Raw genomic sequence first — 2,198 nt, forward strand, 5'->3', positions numbered from 1 at the left:
CGCCTCTGCTTCAATCCACGATAGACTGGTAAAAATCGTGTTGGTCTGGTTTTCCCACGTGGCGCTGCAGCGTTTTGACTGCCGCAGGTTTTCTCTGTAACTGCCCATCGCCATCTTTCTTTGCTGCAGCAGTTCGGGTTTCGCTTTTGCTACCGACCGCGGGTCAACTCTTTCCATCCCCCTGCAAAACCCTCAATACCATACCTCACTGGTTTTCTTTTTGTATTTAATATATTTCTGTTTGTTGTGTTATTAAAGTTTGTTTCCGTTTTCCAAAAAAGCATTTTAGAGGTCTCACGAATTCTTTTCTCCCTTCCCCTATTTCTGCTGGAATAGGGGAAGGTATTATTGTTACCGGACCTTGGCTCAACCTCGGCCAAACCGGTGACACTCCTTTACTGAATATTTTCATGAGCAATGTTAAAGAAGTTATATATAGACTGTGAGATGCATTATTAATTCAAAAGAGTAACATAGAGAAGAAAAAGAACACAAACTGCAGTCTTAAACTGGGAATTTAAACATCAGCTAATATTGCTGAATTCAAACTTTCATGTTGTGGTTTTATCTACCTGTGGATAACAGATCCAGGAACGGAGTTCTAGATTTGCACACGCCCTAGTAAATAGCTATACATACGGCCAACAAAGACAGAACTTCAGCTCAATAAAACTAACTTACTTGCTTCTAAAATCTGTAATCTAGTTCAAGAACTACTTATTTCTAGTAACATTCATAATCATATAAAAACAATATAAGCCACAAAATTACAGGAAAGAAATTAAAAATGCAGTGCAGAATAACAGGCGGGAAAACAGAGATAAATCAAAGCAAATGTCTTTTTCTCTAAAACAAGAATCACTCTATCCTACTAGCAAACACAGATATTTGCACAGCTCTAGACTGCTTCTCCGCTTGTGAGTCTACTAAGATCATGTAATCATCTCTGTCTTATAAGCACTTCCTGCTGGTAGCCAGGCCATCTCCACAGCACATGCTTCGCATTCTTTCTGGCTCCTTTCTCCTCAAGCTGACAGCATTCCCCAACCCAGCGCTAAGCCACAATTCAGTTACAACATTTCTATATTTAACTATAGTCCTCTATATAATTGCGTAAGAAATACAGTTTGTACATGTATATGTGTGTATATATACAAATATCTATGCATTTACACACACACACTGTATAGAAACTGATGGCATTATTCAAATTGTAGAGTTACTGTGTGTATATTGCTCTATGGTAGAGCTGCACAGCTATATATAGCAGGTAGGCTAAGTAAAAGCATTCCGTTTCTTTTTTCAAACTTGAAACAATGGTTTTCCTCACTGCAAATATTAGGCATTCCTCTTTGCAAAAGCTAATTAGAAATTATTCTCCAGGAGGGAAAAAAAAAAAAAGTTTACCTGCCCTGCTACGGCTGCAAAATAACCATACAAAGGATCTTGAGCTTGTCCAGGGAATGCTGGTCCTCCTGGAGCTCCACCAAACTTCAGAAATAAAAAGAAAATTAATTTTAAATCAATGATTCAGTTAACTGTTAAGAAGCTGCAGTGTTTGCACTTAAGAATCAACATGTGTTTTTATACACACACCATGCAAAAAAGTCAAAACAACCAAAAAAAGAAATTCCTTAAAAAAAAACCAACCCACCTCCACCACCAAACCGAACATAAACCAGACACAATCTCGGTATCAATATACTCAGTTATTGTAATTTAAACAGATCAGTGTACCTCGTACAGGAACAATCCACTGATCTAGATACAGAATGGTGTATCTCATGAAGGCTAAATTTTAGTCTACTGTTAGCAGAACACGTTGTACTGAAGGCACGGCTGATCTTCCCTTCAAAACAAGCTGAGCAAGGCAGATTTCTAGGGAAAATACCTGGAAGAACATGCATTAAGCATAGCAGTTTTTAAGTAGCATTGATTCTTATCTGAAAGTCATGGAATGAGCGCAGTTAATCCTGTTCGACTGAGTTCGACGGATAATCAGGGATGATAGAGTCTACACCCATTTTTTGCTGAGTCAGAATATGCCTTTTTTGGAGTTGGCCAGAGTCTGGTCCGGTGTACCTTGCTCTCCGAAGCCGCGCAGCTGTTCACCGGCCCCATGAAGCCAAGACAGCTTTTTACAAGGCGTCAAGACACAACACCCTGTTCTGCGGACCGCGTGGGGAGCCGGCTCAGGA

At 39.7% G+C, this 2,198-nt stretch overlaps 1 protein-coding gene across 1 annotated transcript in view; it reads right to left on the reverse strand.

The window, feature by feature from the left end:
* Positions 1-2,121, reverse strand: part of SRI (sorcin) — a 9,009-nt gene extending 6,888 nt beyond the window's left edge. The window contains exons 1-2 of the mRNA XM_010146163.1: positions 2,083-2,121; positions 1,408-1,491 (exon numbers count right to left, since the gene is read on the reverse strand). Coding sequence (XP_010144465.1) covers positions 1,408-1,491; positions 2,083-2,121 — 123 coding nt within the window. The remainder of the gene's footprint in view (positions 1-1,407; positions 1,492-2,082) is intronic.
* Between the last annotated feature and the right edge of the window lie 77 nt (positions 2,122-2,198).

Source organism: Buceros rhinoceros, unplaced genomic scaffold (assembly GCF_000710305.1).
Source record: "Buceros rhinoceros silvestris isolate BGI_N320 unplaced genomic scaffold, ASM71030v1 scaffold11072, whole genome shotgun sequence".
NCBI lineage: Eukaryota > Metazoa > Chordata > Aves > Bucerotiformes > Bucerotidae > Buceros > Buceros rhinoceros.